The sequence below is a fragment of the Serinus canaria genome, chromosome 1A (assembly GCF_022539315.1).
Source record: "Serinus canaria isolate serCan28SL12 chromosome 1A, serCan2020, whole genome shotgun sequence".
Classification (NCBI taxonomy): domain Eukaryota; kingdom Metazoa; phylum Chordata; class Aves; order Passeriformes; family Fringillidae; genus Serinus; species Serinus canaria.
The window spans coordinates 26,007,961-26,027,439 of NC_066314.1; the positions used below are offsets into that span (position 1 = coordinate 26,007,961).

Sequence of the window (19,479 nt, forward strand, 5' to 3'; positions counted from 1 at the left end):
GAATTTTCTTTCATTTCCAAATTTTAGATTTTCCACTCAGAGGAAGCTGAGTTGAAGGGAAAAGACTACTGAGAATAAAAATCGTAAAAACTGTCGGAAGAGTTGCTTAAACTGTGCCTGTTTTTCTTGAAGCTACAAATTAATTTAGAGCAGCCAGTGGAAACAGCTAGTTTATAGGAGCCCCATGCAGAGTATCAATTGAATAAAAAATATGTGTTGCCATGTAAAATATATAGTTCATTTTGGTTTTCTTTGATGTGTAGTCTTTGGTTTCCATAGTAGCATAGTATTCTAAACCAGACTTCACTGATTTATTGCTTCTGCATTCAGACATGAAAAGTTACTGAAATTTATATTTCAGTGTCTGTTCATGTTGTATGTTTAAGCTTTACTTGTCTTTTTTTGTCTTTCTATTTTCTTAACCTCTCCTGTTGTCTTGCCTCTGGGATTGTACAGATTTTGTTTTTCATGGGAAAGAAAGATCTTAAATTATCTGTTCATCCTTTAACCTGCATTGTAAGCTTTGCTCTCCTTTTTTCTGTCCTCTTTTTCAGGATTCTTCAGCTGCAAAAAAAGGCACATACATAATAATTTTGAAAAGTTTCCAGGGGCTTATATCAAATTATTGGCCTTTTGTGCCAAGGCCTGTGGTGTCTAATCACATAAATTTCCTTTCTTTATGTGGAAGGTCGATTCAAACAATAAATTTAGCCACAGAGTCTAATTTGATGTTTACTACTTTGACCTCATTGATGTATATTACAGTTTGATTTATAAGACATGAGCAGTTGTGGTTTGTGATTGCCTCTTCTGTGTCTTTTGTTGCAATTCTCACCACATGCTTGCTGTCAGTCTTGCCTTGTGGTCTGTCAAAAGTGTGATGGAAGTTATGAATAGGTTTTCTAAACATGACTTGATGTGTGAAGAGATGAGATATATATTCTCTGTTTTCCTAGTGAGAATGCAAACAGCTTTCTAATTTGGATTTTTGAAGGGAGTCTCTCCAAAAGTAAAATCATAAGAGCACCTTGTACCTCCTGTGGTTATTGGTATGCTCTGTCAAGATTCTTCCCTTGTTATTCTGCCAGCTTTGACACTGGAAGAAGTATCTGTGGCAGCTGGTGTGCATCTGCATCCCTGACACATCCCTGTTGTACCTGCAGGGCTGTGTGTCCTGCTGTCCTTGGGAGATGCTCCCCTCAACCACTTGGCATTACAGAGGAGGAGGAGCATTTAAAAGGGCAGTTGTCTCTGCACAGCAGATTTGGTTTTGTTGAAGGTCTGATGGTTGTGTGGAAAGAAAATGGGACACCATCATCACAAAGGAAAGCTGTGTGCAGCTGTGCTTGTTATAAAGAGACCATATATGAATTTTCTCACTGCATGAGCTGCAGTGTATTATCTTCCCAGCCAGAGGCTTGGAGCTGACTTGCTCCATTTTGCTCATTCTGATTTGTTCAGACCAGTGTGCTGTAAGAGCAGTGGGACTGCTGCAGCAGTGCTGAGGGCTCACCAGAATGCTGGGGAGCCTTAAACAGCTGGGAAAGGGCTGCTCCTGGCAGACACAGGCTCTGTGACAGGCATCTACCACAACTTTCCTGTGCACTGCAGGCAGAGCAGCCACCAAACTAGACTCCATTTTGATTTGTTTACTTGACTTTCTTTTTATTGATTATTGTTAACTTCATTTATTCTGCTTAATTTTAAAAATCCCTGTCTGAAAAATCCTTATTTTTAAGATGCAGTTGATAGGACTTTATCCCCCACAGCTGGTCTGTCCCTTATCAAGGTGGAAATAATGAATAAAACAGTGTTCCATAAGGGAGCTCACAAACAATCTTCTGCATGTTCTACATGAGTTTATCTTCTAATTTTATGAAGTGTTGAAGATTTTAAACTCTACTGAATATGGCATTTTAGTTTCTGTTAGAACAATACTGAGTATTTATTGCATTCTTTCCTTGTGTGTGTTTTTTGTTAATTATTTGGAGGACTTTGAATTCAGCATGCATTTGCATATTGACTTGTACTAAATGGAAAGCCAGACTCATATAAGGGGACTTTTTACCTAAACATTTTTTATTTTTCAGGGCATATTTCCATCTAACTACATTCACTTGAAGAATGCATGTGTTAAGAACAAAGGGTATGTGTGAAATGTTCTGATTTCAAATATTTAAACATGGTCAGTTACTTGTACCAAAAATCTTTTGCTTATAAAGTAAATAATTTAGTTATGCTATGATATCTTCAGCTTTCTGCCAGAGCACTTGAAATGGTTGTCTTTAACTAATCTGATACTCCTGCATGGTCACAAAATTGGAATGCTGTATCCAAAAAAGACACTGAGTGCAATTAGGAATATCATTCTGTATTGTCTAGAGAAAAGGGGAAACAATTATGTAAAGTTTGGCTTGAAAATGGCATTGCCCTAATTTGAAGAAATTATTGTGTGCATAAGCTGTCTTTTAACCTGCTGTTTTCTTTGAGGGCAGTAGCTCTACCAGCTGCCATTTTACAAAAAAAGCATTAAAAAAATGTATCTATTAAATGGCAAAGAATATTGCTAAACCTGTAAATGACTAGACAAATGTTTTCCTTTTCTTCAGGTGATGGAGAGCCAGTATTTATTTTTGACATCAGCTGTTGTTTTTTCATATTTAGAAGAGTTGATAAAAACCTGAGTCATTGGTTAATATTAGGTTTTAAATTTTGTTTTGGAATTCAAGTTGTCTGACTTAAAAAAAATGAGGTTTTTTTTATGTACAAATCTTGATACCTTGACGGTATCACTTCTAAAAATTTCAAACCTAACTTTAAAAAATTGTCAGTGACCTTAACAATTTTTTTCACAGTTTATTTAATTTGTAATTGTTCATATTTTATCCTTTATTTGGATTTATTAGTAGAGATCTGATACAAAACAGTTTGAAAACTGTTTAGGTAAGGACATTTCTCATAATGGATGGATGCCTGAACATGAAGTGACCTTTGTTTTGGGAGCATAAATGAGTGTGTTGGAGATCCATTATTCATGATGGGCAGAAAAAATGATGAAGACTGTAATAATGCTATAACAAGTTTCATTCTCACAGGTGAAAATATCCCCACATTACTGTTAAACTCCCTGTGGTCCTCTATGAAGTTACAGCCACATGTGGTTTGTCATGCCCTAAGATCTTTTTCCTTTTAAAGTTGTAGCTTAAACTGAAGGTTCAGTGAAACGAAATTGTGAACTATCACAATAAAATAAAGTTTAAAGGCAGAATAATTTTTGTTACTGGACACCATGACAGTATTTGCATGGATTTCAATCTTTGTTGCGTCTATTTCCTTTGTTAGTTAGTTTCCCATTCAGGCTATGTTCCCTGCTGCACATCACGGCCAAGAGCTGTCACATTGTTATGTTAATTTAGAAGGAGAGACAAGATATCATGAAAAAGGTAATCCAGGCATGAAAAGCTGAAGTGTCAAGATCCCTTTGGAAACTATGGGATTTATTCTGCTGTGAAAGTCGATTTTTATATGCTTATCTCATAGTAAAAAACCTCACCTTGAGTTCTCTAGTGCCAAGACTTTGCATGGGGATTTTTCACCCAAAGTTTTTCCATGGGGATTCAATAAATGTACAAATAAAAAGTGCCATGGTCTGAAGGAGCACACGTGTAGGTTGGCAGACATCACTGTTGGCAGTAGGAAATCTACATATTAGTAACTGCAAAGGGATTGGTAATGCTTGTGCAATATCATGTGTTCTTCTGCATGTTACAGACAATTTGAAATGGTTATTCCAACAGAAGATTCTGTTATTACAGAAATGACATCAACTCTAAGAGACTGGGGAGCAATGTGGAAACAACTCTATGTGGTAAGTACCCTAAAGAATATTGCTTTGACTTAATGGCATCTCAAAAGGTGCACTGTTGTTTAGATGGTCTGGTTAGGTTGAAGTATATATTTCAGAAAAAAACCACAATATTCAGTTCGTATTTTAATTGGCTCACTAATACATTGAAATCTTATTTTAGTGTTATTAGAATGTCTCTTGAAGTCACATGAATAATAATAATATACTTCAGTAGAACTTATCAGATACCAGGACCAAAGATGCACCTGAATTACTTTTTATTCAATTTGGTTTTTTGACTGCAGAAATGAAAGCTCTATACCCTAGTGTCTGATGGAAAATTGTGAAAACGTACTGTCAGTATAGCTCTCTATAATGTTCCTACAAAGTCCTTTTTGTCTCTTGTTTCTAATTCAAGAGCTCTTTCTATGACCTTTCTTCCCTTGGTTTTCTTTTGCTTATTCATATTTCCCACTTGTTGTTACAGCAGTTGCTTCTCTTTTGGGCAACGTTTTTCTTCACTGCTGTTGTTATTGCATGTTCAAAATTACCCTGCTTTTCTTCCTTTCGAGACAGAAAGCCAAGACAAACAACAAATTAATGTCCTTTTAGTGAGCTTATGAAGTGAATGAATGTGTAGTAAAAAGAGCAGATTTATCAAATTGTGATTTTTCAGAGTGCTTGGAATATAAAAGTTGTTGATGGAGAGTAATGGTACTTCTAAATGAATTTTAGGTTTAACTTATGCAGCAGAAGTAGCTGAACTTTATTTTTATGCCTATTACTCATAGGAAGAAGGAAAAGGGAAATGGACTTAAGGTTTTTGGCGAGAATTAACAGAACAAACCTTAACAGGAGTGTTCTTTCAGCTTTGAGTGATGAATCACTTAGATGAAGGTTGTAGTAATTTTCTCAGGCTAAAGGTTCTCAAAAAAACTATGTAAAACTAAGAAATAGTAAAGGAAGAGTTAATAGATTTTTCCAGAACAGAAGTTTATTTATGGGAAATTGTTATGCCCCTAGCTGGTATATAATTAGAGTAGGAGGATGTGGTTTCAAAGCAGTCATAGTCATATAATTTCTCCTACTTCACAGTTAGATAAAGAACTGTCTGCACAAGATTCTGTCTGTGTGATACTATTTATTTGTGATTAGGTGGTAGTGTGTAGAGTTATATCAATGCAAGGGAAAGTTAAAACAAATTAGCACTGTGTTTCAGAGTTTGAATGCTCAGAGCTATTGCTTTTTCTATCCCTTACGTGTATGAGTTTAAATAGTCTTGAAATGCAGATGATATATTCAGTTTGGATGAGACAGCAGCACAGAATGAACATACTCTTGGAATAAAACAACGCTGTGTTGTGCAACACATGAATGTTTTTTGTTGAATTTTTGTCATATCTGTTGTGTGCACTAGATTAGTTTAATGTGAGAGAGACACAAGGAGTTGGACTGGAATATTGGCGTGGGTGTGGTGCATAGACAAGGTCTGTGGCAGTTCTGAAATTATTTTATATGCACACGCTCACATGCAGGTAAAATGGTCGCAGTGTGATGGGGAATAAAAGACTAAGCAAGGGGAAAAAGGGGTTTTCCTAATTTCCTCATCATGTATGTATTTATAAGGATTCTCAGTTTACAAGCTGATATCCTGGTTATCAGGTGATGCAGGGGCAATCATATGTTTATCTCACAGAGGAATGAGGGGGATCTCTTTCACCGGCTGTGGCACATAATGAATGAGATCCTGGACCTGCGCAGGCAGGTGCTCGTTGGCCATCTCACCCACGACCGCATGAAGGACGTCAAGCGACACATCACTGCCCGTCTGGACTGGGGCAACGAGTGAGTCAATACACCTAAAGCAAGGATGCTATTGCAAAGCCACTTCTTTAGGCTCATTGTACAATGTTGAAATAAAGAACAGATTTCTAACAAGTGATTTTTTTTTTCCAAAGGACTTTATTCTTCATTGTTTTTTTGTCCACTATGTTTTAACAGTGAAAAGTGGGTAATTGTTTTATTCTGCTTTTTTATATCAGTGTAATTTTTGTAGCAGCAGTGCTATCTATAAGATAGTATTTATTCCAGTTAGACTGGAATATCTGAAGCAGCATTTTACATCTTTTCAATTCACATGATGCCTGGATGATGCATTCAGCAGAACTTTGTGTTCTAACTGAAACTATGTTGGTTGACATTGCTTGTTTTTTAAATTTGCCATGCAATTTAGTTCCTACTCAGGCAGCTCTAACACACATCCAGCAACTGCACTCTGCATCTTTCTTTAGTCTGAATAACTTAAATGAGCTTACACAAATTTTATTATCTTACTTTTTTTTAAGCAAGAAAATGGTTAAAACACCCTCTGGCATTTAGGTGCTGCTTCCAGTGTCTTTTCTTTAGCATATTTATACATTTATACAGATAAATGTATAAATAAACTAAAAGAAGCAACATTCAGTAGTAGAATTAACTGAATTTCCAGGGTTTCTACAGCTGTCTGAAAGCATAAATACCTAACAGAGTGAAATGGTTGTGACTAAATGTGTATGATTACCTGTCTGCCTAGAATTTTGCAGTAACTGAAAGGAATTAATTGTGAAGGTTTTTGACATGGAGAGTCCCTGCTCTTTAAAACATATTTTTGAAAAACTTTATAATCTTTTGAATTTTCCTAAATGCAGCATGACTGCTTTCGTATCCTTATGCATTCTTAAACATTATTGCTTGCTGCTGTGCTGGAAATAAATTGTGTTCTTGTTGACTCAAGCTCATTTCCTTATTTTGTTCAGGGGATACAGGCAAGCATCTTTGATACCATCCACTCCAAACTGGAAATAAGCTGATGTTTTGGCATTTGATGGATTTTCTTTTTATCTTTTTTCTGTGTTTGTTATTCAAATTGACAGTACTAGTGCGTTCACACTGAAATGCTCACAGCAGTACAAAGGACAATGTCCATTGCACAATGTCCACTCTCTGAAACAGATTTAAAAATGGTGGGAAAACATTGTATTCATGTTGCAGAGAGGAGAAAGGGAATGAGTCAAATGTGAATGGTGGTTACAGCCAAAATACATCAAAATAAAACCAAAGTCAACTAATTCTAGAGTACCAATTAACGTGGGCATTGTTTATTGGAATAAACAGCAAACACGTGGAGAGCTAATTTGTTTCTTTTGAAAGTAGAAGGTACTTACTGTTATTCCATTTCTCATACAGACAACTGGGACTTGACTTAGTTCCAAGAAAAGAATATGCTATGGTGGATCCTGAAGAGATCAGCATTACAGAGCTCTACAGGCTGGTAGGTGAATGTAATGTTTGGTACTTTTGCTATCAAATTACATACTGATAGTTTGGCCACTCTTTTATTTAACCAAATGTACCTTTTCTGATCCAATAAATTGGCATTTCATAATGTAATGAGTTTTACTATAAGAAAAAAATTTTTTTGAACAGCTATGTCATGTCTACATCTCTATGCAATTCCTTGGTATCATATCAAATTTGTCTGTGCACATGTGCTTATCTTAAATGTTATTTGTTAAAAGTTTTGATTTCTGATATACCTTTAAAATCATGTTAATATGAATTTAATAATCAATAAAAGCTTATGGGACTCTTTAGCATTAGAGCTTTACCTGGCTTATGAGCCCGTCGAGATAAGCTTTGTGGAAATATAATAATGGTATAATATTGTCATAATTAATTATACTGGGCTCTTGGTACTTTCTAATATATTAATGTAAATAGCAGTTAAATTGCATAAGAAAGCTTTCCTTTCGGTGTAAATGCCCATCTTGATTTACTAAAACCAGTGCTGATATTTCTTTTTCTGATTAAATCTCCAGCAAGGTCTAAGAAAACTTGCCAATTCATTTACGTTGGCTTTGGCTCCTATTTAAGTACTGCAGCTGTTACAGATACACAGTTCTGAGCCTTATGTGCTTAAGACTAAGCTTGTATTTAAGCTGAATTTTATTTATTATAACTTTTGTATTGAAGTGCAAATCCCCCAAAAACATAATTCCCACAATTTTTGTTGATCTGAAATAAATACGTATTTTTGTAATAATTTTAAATTGTATTTTACTTGTATTGATGACTTGTAGTGTCAAGCCTAATAGTAAATTCTTTGTGCTAGAATCAGTATACCTTTGAGTAATTTCAAAGTGATATGTAATATTATGGAATCCTGTTGAAGCACTAGGTGAAATATTGTGAGGAACCATTAATCACAATAAGAAACATACAGAGGAAAAATAGCCCAGAAAACTAGTAATGGCACTCATGGAGTGAACTTTGGAAAATAAAAAGGGGGAAAAAAGATAACCTCAGTATGAAGACTATGTAGCTTAGAAAGATTGCTGTTTAAAATAATTTTTGTTACAATGTGAGAGAGGGATATTACAGCTTAATATTGTCCTTCTCTTAATGGGTAACTAAAAAGCAGGAGGTATAAAATGCGACGTCAAATAAAGACAATTCATTAGCTTGTACAAAGCAATTTGCCAGAGACCATAAAATGAGGGTATGATTGCTTTTCCCTAGTTTAAAATACTGGTATTCAGTCTTCTGCAAAAGCTTTTTTTTTTTTTTTTTTGTGTGTGTGTTTGAATAGTGGAATATCAAATCTTTAACTGTTTAAACCAGCTAAGAAATACCATGTTGTTATAGCTTTAAAGTGGCTTCACACTTTCAGAGTAAAAAAACCCAAACTTCTAGAGATTCCTGTTTTTCACCTAGAGATAACTATGATGAAGTGTAACACTGAGAAAGTAAATTCCCTGTGTTTTCCTTCTCAGATGCAAAAGGGAAAAAAGAGAAAGGAAAAAATACAAGTTAGTATTAAATTTAAAAAAATACTAATTTGGAATAAGAAAGTAGTTCTACATTACATATTTTGCCTCTTTTTGTTTGGAGAATTTTATAATTGACTCAAACTGGTCACTGTTTTTGTGGTATTTTTAGATGGAACATCGTCATCGAAAAAAAGACACACCAGTACCAGCCAGCAGCCACCATCTTTTTGTTCAGATGAAGAGTTTAATGTGTTCCAATCTGGGAGAGGAACTGGAAGTAATCTTTTCACTCTTTGATAGTAAAGAAAATCGACCCATCAGGTAGCATATGATTTCTATTTAAATACTGATTTTACATAAGTTTTACAATAAGTACTGTATATTTTGATCCAGGTAACAAATTCCACATTTAGAAACAAGGTCAAGGTGCTTTTGTTTCATGCCAATATCTTGCTTCCTTCTGAAATTCAGTTGTTATGTCTAACGGTTTGTAGTGTCATTTAAGGTTTACAAAAATGAATACATCTGCCTTATTTCAACTTCCAGTTGTTTTTTTTTTTTTGTATAGAAGTATATATACATGCATGCATACAGAATAGTAACTTTTCAGTATCCCTGTTTTCATCTCTCCTAATCAGTGTACATTCAAAACTTTGAAATTTTGTTTTCTCTGTAATATTTATAAGAGAAATTCTCCTTGCTACATGAGATTGGAGGGCTCCCCTTAGTTAGTGACTTAAGCATATTTTTTATAAAGGAGCCTTTACTTCTGTTGAGAAGGTGCTGGTTCTCCAGTGAAACTGTCAAAAGCAATCTGTCCTAGAGTTTAAATTCTGTGAGAGACCTGATAACCTTTGTTTTTTAAAATATTCAATAGCTACTTTTATTTTCAGAATTCTGGCTGAGAGAGAAAACATGGGAGTGATTAGTAGTGGAGCCAGTGTGCATTTAATAAATATGAGCACAGGAGGAGAGTACAGTTAGTGCAAGAGCTCAGCAAGTTCCGTTTGAGGAATACGCCAGGAAGTCTGAACCATTAAATGGCTGTGCAGTGGTGATGGGTGTGGTGGGTTGACCCTGGCCTCCAGCCAGCAACAGCCACCCTGGCACTCCCCTCCTCATCTGGACAGGGGACAGAAAATAGAACAAAAGGCTCACAGGTCAAGATAAGGACAGGGAGATATCACTCACCAGTTACCATCACAGATAAAACAGACTTGACATGGGGAAAATGAATTTATTAACAATCATATCATTGTAGGATAATGAGAAATAAACCCAAAACTTCAAACATCTTTCCTTCCCACTTCTCCCTTCTTCCTGTGCTCAAGTTCATTCCTGATTTTCTCTCCTTTGTCCACCCTGGCAGTACAGGGCACTGGAAATTGGAGCTGTGGTCAGTTGGTCACACATTGTCTCTGCCACTCCCTCCTCCTCCAGGGGAGGACTCCTCACACTCTTCCTCTGCTCCAGCCTGGGGGCCCTCCCACAGCAGGCTCCGTGAGCTTCCCCAGCCTGAATCCTTTCCACAGCTGTTGACTTAAATATGGCAATAGGAGTTTGGGGAGCTATGTGGAAGTTGGGCTGAATTTGACAAAAATATGTTTGTGCTTTGCAGTGCAGGCAAAATAAGTAACCAGTACTTTGAAGGAAGAGTATATTGAGTACATTAATTTTTACAGTTAGTGAGATCACATATACACAGCTAGTGTTGCAGTGTTAGCTGTTAAATACTGACATTTCATTCTGGCCTGCCCTTCAGAGAGTCGTCACGAAAATTCCATTTCCTGTCTTTTCTGAGAATTAAATGTGCATCAGGACATGTTGTTTGTGTTCACTCAGTGAATGCCACAGCAGGTGATAGATTTACAAGAGAGCTGCAGACGTTGACAGAAATCAATTTGAGGTGATATGGATTGCTGAAAACAAGGTTAAGGCAGTGGTGGTGGTGTGAAAGCAAATGGATTTGATTTCATGTTCCATGAAAGCACAAATTCTAGAGCTGTTTCTCACGTGCTTGCTGTGATCTGACCTTTAGCTATTGATTCCTGACTCCAGAATCTGTTTTCAGCTGATGTGAACTTCCTCATCCCATTACTGGCAAACCTTGAAGAAATGTGGTGTTACAAATCCAAACTGCCTCCTAGGGTATGGGGGGAGTGACAGGATAGGCTTTGTGAGGGTAGTTTGCTCCATCTGCAATTCAAACAAACATACCATACTGTAACAAAAAGCCCCCAACAAACACAACAAAGAAACCCTCCCAAGAAACAAAGAGAAACTTCTCAACATACTGGAAAAGCTAAACCTAAGCGAGCTTTCACAAGAGCAAATTAAATGCAAGGTATATCTGTATCACAGAATGAACTCTGGAATGCAGAGTTGTCCAGGATGGATCCTTGTATGGTCTGTCTGGATAGATGTGGAAGTGACTTGACTGGTTTATTACTGACTTAAACCAAAGCTGGCTGGTCGTGCTGCACAGCAGTATGGTACAAATGTCTATTTTTTATTCCATACAATTGGGTGGGATATTTCAGAGATCTTTAGGCCCTTGCTGATGCACGCTTGACATGAGCAATCTCCCTCAGAAGGATGATGCTGCATGAGAGGAGGCAGTGTCCCCAGCCCCCACAGTTCATGTCCTGCAGTGATGCCAAAGCCGATGGGCAGCAGTGGAGTTGAGCAGCTTGGATACTCAGACTCTTCTGCTCGTTTCTAGGAAAAGTGCTGGTCAAGAGCTGTGTGTACTGTAGGTGTGATCCTACACCTTGGGATCTGTCAGGACCTAGCTGTGTCATTTGTCCATTGGCTTCCCAAATCATTGTTCTTGGTCCTGTAGAATAATGTAATGAAAAAAAACAGATGAAGCTTGTTACTAGCACAGGTGAAGATAGAAGTATATGACTATAAATAACTTAAAATGTATTTCTCCAAACCATTGCTTATGTTGTTAGAATTTTTTGGACTTTATTTCTTTGGACTTTGCTGCTTTATATGTTAAATTTTGCAAGCACTGCATGTGTACCAAGCTTTCCTCAGGCTGGTAATCCTGTTTATTTTAAGACTGTTTGAATGCCTAATAGAGTGTTCATTGTCTACATCATACAAATTGACATGAAGGAAGTCAGCTCTGTAACCTCTTGAAGAGTTCAGTTGGAGAGAGTAAAGAATTCACATTTAATAATACAATTTCTTAAAACTTGCTTAGCTTCTTCTCAGGTGGACCTGCAATTGTAAGCTCTCTCTACATCAATAGATCTATCTCTAATAAATCTATTTTATTTTTTCTAACCTCAGGTATATACAATTAAAATAGCAGCTTTAAAAGATTGTTGGAGGACTAGAAGAAACATTGTCTGTTAACTTCTTTAACTGATTAGATATCTTTTTCCTCAGCTTTTTTCTTTTGTTGGTTCTATGTTATCAGTATCACACATTCAACTGTTTGAACAGCAATATTTGTTCAAGTATCACAGTAAACAGAACAGCAGTTGTAGATACTGAGGTGAGGAAAGTCTCTCCAAAAAGGAATTCTATTTCCAGTCCAGACTAGTGCAAGAAAAAAACCCTGTGGAAAAGTCGATGCTTTGGAAAGCAAGGTGAAAAAAGGTACTTCATAACATAAGAAATGTATGTATGGTTTGATAGCTAAACTTTGCATTATAGCACAAGAACAGGATTTTCCCTAGCCCATTTTAAACTATAGTTTTCTTGTGCAATATTAAGAAATTATCAAACTTAAAAAATATCTACTGAGCAATGAAAGAGAGTGAAACTTTTTCTTGTTGTACAAGATATTGTTATAGATTCTCTGAAAAAAAGCATTCTGTTACAGCTGAGGCAAACCAAGGTATGAGCAGAAAGCACAGTGTGTTGCATTGGCTTAGTGGGACCAGAACTGAGTGTCTAATAAGGAAATATAGAATCATTACTTGCTAAGAACAGATTAAAAGAATACAGATGGATAAAGTGGAAAAAAACTAGATATCAAATTGAAAGCTATGTGCCTGAATGTCAGCACAAAACTTCTCTCTAATTCTTGTGACCCATGTGCTTTGCCACAGGAACTACATTTAGTAATTATTCTTGGCAGAAGTGGATTCTAACATGATGCAATGTAGGTACTGTTTGTCTTTGTAGAGACAAGCAGGTGTGGAAAAGGAGAACAATAGTAATTTAAATTCCTTTTACAGCTTATAAAATATATTAATGTAGATTGCTGTGGCTTAAGAGACAGTTCAGATTCTTTGGCAGATAGTTTGAATATTCAAAGGCAGAGTGAGAAGTTGGACATGGGTCTTTTTCCTCTTTAAGAAGAAAAACACACCTGCTGATATAAATCTATTCTTCACCTACACTGCACTCTTGTTCCTCTTTATTTAAAAATAAATTTTGGAAAACGTCCAAAGTGCTTTATATTTAAATTCGGAATTTGCTCCTCTTCATCATCTTTTGTTTCTCTGAGTAGTTGTGCCTCACTAGACATGAATTAGTGCTGAAATGAGGTACAAGTATGTCTTCAGGTGGATGCAGGGGGAGGAGCAGACCTCCAGCATCATCTCTGGAATCTGTGTAGATGGATGTATCTTTCTGCAGTCACAAGTAAATGTCAAGATTAAGACATAGACCAATGCTTTCCTTTTTGTCTGATTTCAGAAGGTTTCATGATGAATAAGTGGACTTTAGGATTGGAATCCAGACACAAAGGCATCTAAATTTAAGATCTTTGTGTGAATTGCATCTCCATTAACTAGTTGCTAGAGCAACTAGTTAATGGAGATGCAATTAACCTAGAAAGCAAAACTTAGAAAGGTGGGGAAAATCAATTCAGCTGGGGAAATACCTGCATCTCCTTTAGGGATTTTGGATAGCTCCTCAGGATCTGTAGATGGTGTTGATTAAGGGACCTGCTCAGTGTACCCTGATGTCATTTTATTGTGAATCTATCTTATTTCTTTTTTGTTTTCTGTTTCACTACTTTAGATCTCAGTAAAATTTGAGGCTTCAAGTTCAGAAAGAGTTGATATAGAAATCATACAGGATATAAATTCTCAATGTTAGTTAAGTGAGTTTTTGACAACAGCCCTTAAGAGTGCAATCTATAGGAAAAAGCACTCTGAATTTGCTCTTAAATATTTGCAAAAGATTTAGGGTAGTCAGATCAAAAATAGCCTATAAATAAATATATATATGTACATATTTACTGTCTTTCACTGTGTTGAATTTTTTTCTTTTTTAGTTTAAATATAGCAGATATGTTGTGGTAGGCAATGTATATGGTTAAGGAATATTCTCCTAATTAAACATAAACATTGGTGCTCTCATTGTAGGACCTACCCGTGCATTTTTAGGATAGCACCTTTTAAAATAAATAAAAAGATGGAAACTAAAGCCGTAAAATCATTTAACAGTTATTCTAGTTTTGATAATATATCTTAGTATTCCTTTAGTGTTTTGAATAGATCATTGTTAGGTGATCTTTATGGTATGCTGCAACCCAAACCATTCTATGATTCTATGAATAAAAGAAAAATTAAGTATATTTATAGCTAGACTACTCTCAATTAATTTTTTTTCATCTTTAACAGCATGTATAAATGCTCATAATTTTTCCAACATGTACTGAGAATTAGATAATAGGTTTTTCATGAGATGTGAAAAACTGATTTTGAAAGGCACTTCCCCAGAGCAGAAATCTGGTATCAGATAGTGGCAGAAAAAATCAGTGATGCTTCAAGGTTTCTTATTTTCAGACTTTCTATCTAAAGATTTCTCTGGGTTGGTAAGAGCTGTTATGCCTTGCTTATACCTAACTTAGTGAGAACAGCACCCACTTTGGGCAATAGGAATGGTTTTCTATCAACTTTACTAATCTAGAGGTAAATACTCTTTTGGGATAATTTTTCATTTGTCTGGGACAGGAAGAGATGGTACTTTTCTCCAGACTTTTCTTTGCTTGCTGGAAATTGCTGTTAAAAATAGCTGTTTCTAATTATGTTGGCATCCACAATAATGGCAGTCCTGTTGTATTAAGTTAGGGGTAACAGTAAAAAACAGGTTTATCTATGACTTTATTGTTGCTGTTAATAAACAATAATAATAAATATTACTTTCCAGACTGTTCCTATATTAAAATAATTGTCTAATGTGTGCCTTCCCACTCTAAAAGCTTTTTTTGAATGTGACTATTCTACTTCTATGGAAGCACAAAAACTGTCAGTATTTAAGTCAAGTAGTTAAATCTGAGTCATGACATGCCTATGCTTATTAAGGTTACAGTTGTAAGTCATTTTCTACTTAATTGGTGCATGCTAATTTCACTTGATCTGTATGCATATGTATATATCTGTATTTTCTGGCTAAACTAGCTGCTAGGAATAATTCTTGGTATCGCTTAAATTAACAATAAACAACTGAAGTCAACCCCTGATGGTTCCTAGACTTTTCCCTGGTGTGTTTTTGTATCATGTTCCATTTGTCTCCCCTTCCTGCTGCTTTGCAGTTTCCTTTCCTAGAACAGTAATAGCCCCTGAGTGGGGCAGAGCAAGTGTGAGTGGCACTGCTTTAACATGATACAACCATATGGCTTGTTCCAGCAAAATTCTTTGGTTTATGTGCTGTTTTGTCTTCTAACCATATGTTTCTGTTCCTCTTTTATTTCTGTTAAGGTCAGAAGCCCAGTTTGTGTGTTCCTTGGGTATTTTTGGTTCTTTAAGAAAGTAAAATACGATAATGATGACACTTAAATTTTAGAACTAATTTCACTAGTATGGAATCCTAAAGGAAGCATTTTAGCATATGCAGTTGTAGAGAGGTGCTGTTACTGTAGTTGGAAAATGAAAGAGGTCCATGGTCACATCTCTTGAGATTTGTTTGTCTTTTAGTTCAATCCTGTTTTTCTGGCCACTGCTGAGCTTTTACTGTCTACTTGGAGTTGTTCCTAAAGTATATGAGCTCAAACATACTCTACCTGGATCTGTACTGCTACTTTGTGTTGTTAAAGAAATGCTTTTATAAAATCAGTTCTGGAATTCAGCATGTTGCACAAATGTTTGAGAAAAAAATCAGAAGGACCTACCAATTTGGTACAGAGCCTTGAAGATTTGCTTTTATATAATCTAACATTGTTGTAAGCAAATCAGCAGTTTGAAAGTCTAAGGCTGCTGTTTACTTATGCAAGTGGTGTGATCCAGTAGGAGTGGGTTTGTAGAGCAGCAGCTCATGCAGACCCAATGTTAATGTGTAAATGTTTGAAGGATTTTGCTGTGGACTAAATCTGTGGTTGTGTGGACTGAGTGGCAGCAGCATATGTTCTAGTTTGGATTCATAGCTCTGGCTTGTGATCAAAATGTGGAGATGATTGGAAGGCTGTCTTCAAAAGCACCTAATTCAACTTGATCATGTAGATCATAAAACAGTGTATGTAAGATGGATATTACAGGATCATGGTTTGAATGGGGACAAGTTCTGTAAAACAGAGTAACTTAGCTGTGCTTTGGGATGTAATTGTTTCTACTACAATCACATTGCAGAAACAATTACAGAGTTCAAAGGGATTATAGAACCCTGAGTGCAAACAATGAGAAACAATAACTTTAGGTAAGAGATAGGCCATTTTTACAGCTCAAAAAATCACCTGGAAAACTGTTTGCAACATTTGAGCACACTGCAACAATCCTGTGCTCTGATGTTCTTTATTAGCTTCTTTATAAATCAGTCGTAATGTGTGGTCATTTGTGAAATTTTAGAAGTTTTTCTATTCCTTGGAATATGAAGGTGAATATATAGAGCCTCAGCATTTAGAGTATTGAATAGTGTGTGGTGATGATTGTTGGCTTTGGGGGGATATCTTTTTCTCTTACCCAAACAGAAGTCAGTGAAACAAACTTTTCTTTCAGCAGTAAGATCACACTTAAAAAGCCAATGATAAACACTTCAAGGGGTTACAAAGTTACAAATTTTGCAGTGGCACTTTTTCAGAAAAATAAGAGATCATGATGGCAGTCTGTGCTTTCTGTTCACATGTACTAAAATCACCTACTCAATACAGCATTTTTTTCAGCAGTGATGACCTTAGTATAGCCAGGGGGCCCATTTACACTGGAGCTCTAAGAACACCAATCATTTAATCAAAAAAATATTGATTTTTTTCTTATCAGATCCTGGAAAGATCTCACTTATTAGCTTTTAATAGAATCAGTTTAACAAGTGGCAGGGCACAAAATAAGAGCCTAACTGTTTTCTAGACAGTGTGCATTATTCACCGAGTCTGTGTTAACTTTATTTGTTGCTGTAAGAATATTCTGCTGCTATAAAAAAACCAAAGCCAAAACGTCCAAAGAAAACATTTACCAGATGACTGTGTTCAAAACATCAAGTTATGCCCACATCCTCTGAAATTCCCACCTTTCCAGTGTAGATGCCATAAAAATGTATTAATATGTGTAGCACATGACCATCTAGAGATCTTGCCTGGGTTTTTTTCAGGAGAATTTTGCAAACACTAGCAAAACTGGGTAGTGCATTATGAGAAAGGGGATGGAAGGTGTTAAGGCTGCTGCCTGCATTTGTTCAGTTCAGACTGTGGCCCCTGTTCTTGGCATTGATGGGTATGCATAAAAGTGTGGCATCATCTCCTGCTCACAGTGCCACTCGCTTTGCTGCCCTTTACATTTCTGTAGAGTTTGTGCCTCTGTCTTATGCCAACATACTGCTGCAGAAATTCTTAAATCTGTAATATGACCCATAGTTCATATGTAGCATTCCAAACCATTTGCTTTTTTTCCAAGTAGCAGTACTATTAGTGGGAAAATTTCAAGGCAGCACTTCAGTAAGATGGAGCTTGTTGAGATTTTCTTTCATTGATATACATTTTGTGTCTGTGTCAATATGATATGACCATCTTATCAGAAATTATTGATGCCTCTGGCCCCATCTGTGTGGGGAGTGGAGATAAGTTGACATGCTAATCCTCCTTTTGCTATCACCTTGAACAACCTTGTTTGTAACTATCATATTGCCCTTAAATGAGAAGAGATTCTTAAACAGCACAAAGAGAATAGGCTGTTTATCCAAGGCCAATGAAAGCAAATTGCATTTTTTTTTGGTGAGCTTTTGATTATATACTTGATGGTTGTGTAAACTCCAGACCATACCAAAGGATAAGATTACCCTTCCTTTGTTGTACTCTCAATGTCACCTTTTAGTGACATCCACATCATCAATCTTTTTATCCCTTTCTTATTTCAGTTTTATTATTCATTTAATTCAGTGAAATCACTTGCCAGAAGCTGTAATCCACATTAATTAGTCAAAATATTCGCTACTTAGTGTTTTAGTTTTTAAAACAACAAAACACAACTCTTTTTTCAACAGTTTTTGAAAAAACATATCTATCAGGATGCCCAGGTCTACAATGAGTCTGTTACTGCTTTTCATCTCTTTTTCTTACTCTTGTTTCTTTAATTTATTCTGACATCAGAGATGAAAACAAATTAAGTTTGGAAAAGAATTGCGAGGACACTTTAAATCCAGATTTGGAAATAATTTCCAATGGTGCAAAGTATCTCAAGTACAAAAGCTGGAGAGGGTGAAAAAATTTCATATGAGCATATATGCATGCACATTAGTTGGTATTAAGATTTTCTGCTTCTGCATATGGTTTCTTTTTCTATATTTGATTGTTTGATATTTAAGTCTTGCGTTGATGCAGCACCACATTGCGTCTCTGAATGTCATGGAAATTCAGGGGCTCTATTAATAAATAACCCTGCATAAAGACAGGGGTTTGTTTCTAACATTATCTATGAGAATTAGTATCATTCTGGGGGAAAAAAGTGTATGTGGTATTTTTGAGTTGTTTAAGGATGTGTTTTAACTGTGCCTCAGACATAATTGCCTGGTTCCAATAGCACAGAATTTCTGGGAGGTGTGAACAATGGCTAAAGGCAGAGCTCAGGCTGGACTTTGCTGTACTTTTTCAGCAATGTGAATTATGTATCTCAGTAGCACAATCCAGGTGCTCCCTAAAATTTTTAATCCATCATAAGGTAATAATCTACTCCACCTATTTCCCATAAAATACTATTTTTAGTGTGTTTCTTTAACCTTCACTTTGGTCATACTATTCCTTGGAAATTATTACTCAGATACCCCCACGTTATCCATGGATGCTTTTTGTCTTGAGGTACTCTTGGATCCTGACTTTTTCCATGCAGATGTGCCTGCTAAGCAGTGCAGGGATTTAAGATAAAGGAACTAGCAGCATTTCTGAGAAAGGGAACAACCCATGGGAACCTGAACCATAAATTAGCTCAGAGCTACTTTTCTATTACAGTATTTCCACAAAAGCAGGATTGCACTCATAGTGGATCACAGCTTAGGGTAGTTCAGTGTTGTTTTCAATTTCCTGTGCCGTGTTCACAAAAATATCTAATCTTGCACAGTATTAAAACTGTGCTACAGCGAACTACACAAAATCAATGTATATATGTATTTATAGATATGTATATATGCCTCATAGATGCAGGAGAGATGAAGCATCTTCATTTTTCTGGCTAGCAGATGCTTAAAGGAGTCCTTAGAAGCAAAAGTCCTTCTACTCCTTAGAAGCAAAAATAAAACAAAACCAGCCTAGCTTTATTTACATCCTACAAATTCAAGAGTTAGTCTTAATTTTAGCAGGAAGGTTAAAACACCTCAAAGAAAATGTAAAGGTCACTTTGACAAGAGAGCAGCCACTACTCTTGTACCAATCTTTTATGCATTTGGAATAAAAATACCTCTTTAGATGGCTCACTTGGTACATCCATTTCTGAATGT

The 19,479-nt window shown here is 36.1% G+C and overlaps 1 protein-coding gene across 2 annotated transcripts in view; it reads left to right on the forward strand.

Annotated features, from left to right (window-relative positions):
* DOCK4 (dedicator of cytokinesis 4) overlaps positions 1-19,479 on the forward strand; it is a 221,497-nt gene that overhangs the window by 81,301 nt on the left and 120,717 nt on the right. For both annotated transcript variants that reach the window (XM_018919599.3, XM_018919601.3), the window contains exons 4-8: positions 2,091-2,146; positions 3,772-3,868; positions 5,544-5,692; positions 7,073-7,157; positions 8,825-8,976. In XM_018919599.3, coding sequence (XP_018775144.1) covers positions 2,091-2,146; positions 3,772-3,868; positions 5,544-5,692; positions 7,073-7,157; positions 8,825-8,976 — 539 coding nt within the window. The remainder of the gene's footprint in view (positions 1-2,090; positions 2,147-3,771; positions 3,869-5,543; positions 5,693-7,072; positions 7,158-8,824; positions 8,977-19,479) is intronic.